This window comes from Limulus polyphemus, unplaced genomic scaffold (assembly GCF_000517525.1).
Source record: "Limulus polyphemus unplaced genomic scaffold, Limulus_polyphemus-2.1.2 Scaffold4777, whole genome shotgun sequence".
Lineage (NCBI taxonomy): Eukaryota > Metazoa > Arthropoda > Merostomata > Xiphosura > Limulidae > Limulus > Limulus polyphemus.
The window spans coordinates 42,808-43,979 of record NW_013670387.1 but is presented as its reverse complement, the minus strand read 5'-3'; the positions used below and the strand labels follow the sequence as shown (position 1 = coordinate 43,979).

General features: G+C 30.7%; 1 protein-coding gene across 1 annotated transcript in view; it reads left to right on the top strand.

Moving 5' to 3' along the window:
- The window catches only part of LOC106471673 (protein unc-13 homolog A-like), a gene marked incomplete at its 5' end in the record, with an annotated part of 31,062 nt that extends 30,133 nt beyond the window's left edge, over nucleotides 1-929 (top strand). Inside the window, one exon of the mRNA XM_022400281.1 lies at nucleotides 921-929. Coding sequence (XP_022255989.1) covers nucleotides 921-929 — 9 coding nt within the window. The remainder of the gene's footprint in view (nucleotides 1-920) is intronic.
- Between the last annotated feature and the right edge of the window lie 243 nt (nucleotides 930-1,172).

Below are 1,172 nucleotides of genomic sequence, written 5' to 3'. Positions count from 1 at the left end.
TCATGCATATTTCTCTGTAGTCAAATAAATGAGTACTTCTCTAGCTGTGGTGTTCGATATTTATTTTAAGAGCCTTTTATCTCGTCTCGTAAGCTCGACATTGTTGAACAGAAAGTTTGACTGTCAGTTGAAGCCTTTTCAAGAAAAAAACAACCAAAAAACGTGTTTTTGAAGTAACTCATTAACTGGCTGTTATCTTAAGATCAGCAATTAAAAATAAAGTTTGACTACGATAGTGTTTAAAATATTACTTTTGTACGTTAAATCGTACTTGCGCCTGAAATTACCTCGTACGCGAAAACTTTGTGTTTTCATCTGTATTGTAGTGTTAAGCAAATGTTTCTTAATCGCGATATACAAACGCTATTAACTACTCTCATAAAATATCTTAATAAACCTACCAGAGACTTGTACAATATTGTAATGATTTGTATAAACCAGGCAGTTATATCTATTACATAGTTTGTACGACTTTTAATACGTATTATTATCGGTAACCCGGACAATTAGACACCTAAAAAAATGACGAAGTAGGACATTCAGACACCTAATATTTTAAAACTTCGCAGCATATTTGTCTAGTTGTATGGTTACCATGTAGGACACATATAATGGAGTAAATTAAAGTTATAATATAATAAACTTAGATCAATTTAGGTTAAATAATTGAGTAGATTCAACATTTTAATAAAATAGGCCTAGATATATGCAGTTCATATAATGGAGTAAATTTTTGTTTTGTAAATGAACAAGTGGTATCTAAATGCCCTACGTCATCATTTTTGTTAGGTGTCTAGTTGTTGTGGAATCATTATTATCAGTCGTTATGAACTCAGAACAACAACAAGAAGTTGAATAAGATCATCATGTATCCACCAATAGTATATAAGAATTAATTCATATATTTTTGTTCTGAACAGGCTTGGTAGTGCTATGAACAAATAATGCGATCCGTTGGAGAATATTATCAGTTAGATAAAATCGTGTTTTCACAAAGTAACAAATGTGAAAGAAGATTGATTATATCTATACATTTTTTTTAAAGATGATATATGTAACAGACGGTGACCTAATGTTTTTTAGCCACGACATAGCGACTCATAGAATGGCTCTGTTTTTTGTTTTTTTTGTTTTTTTTTATGATAGGCTGGTAGAGATCCTGGTGAGTAATA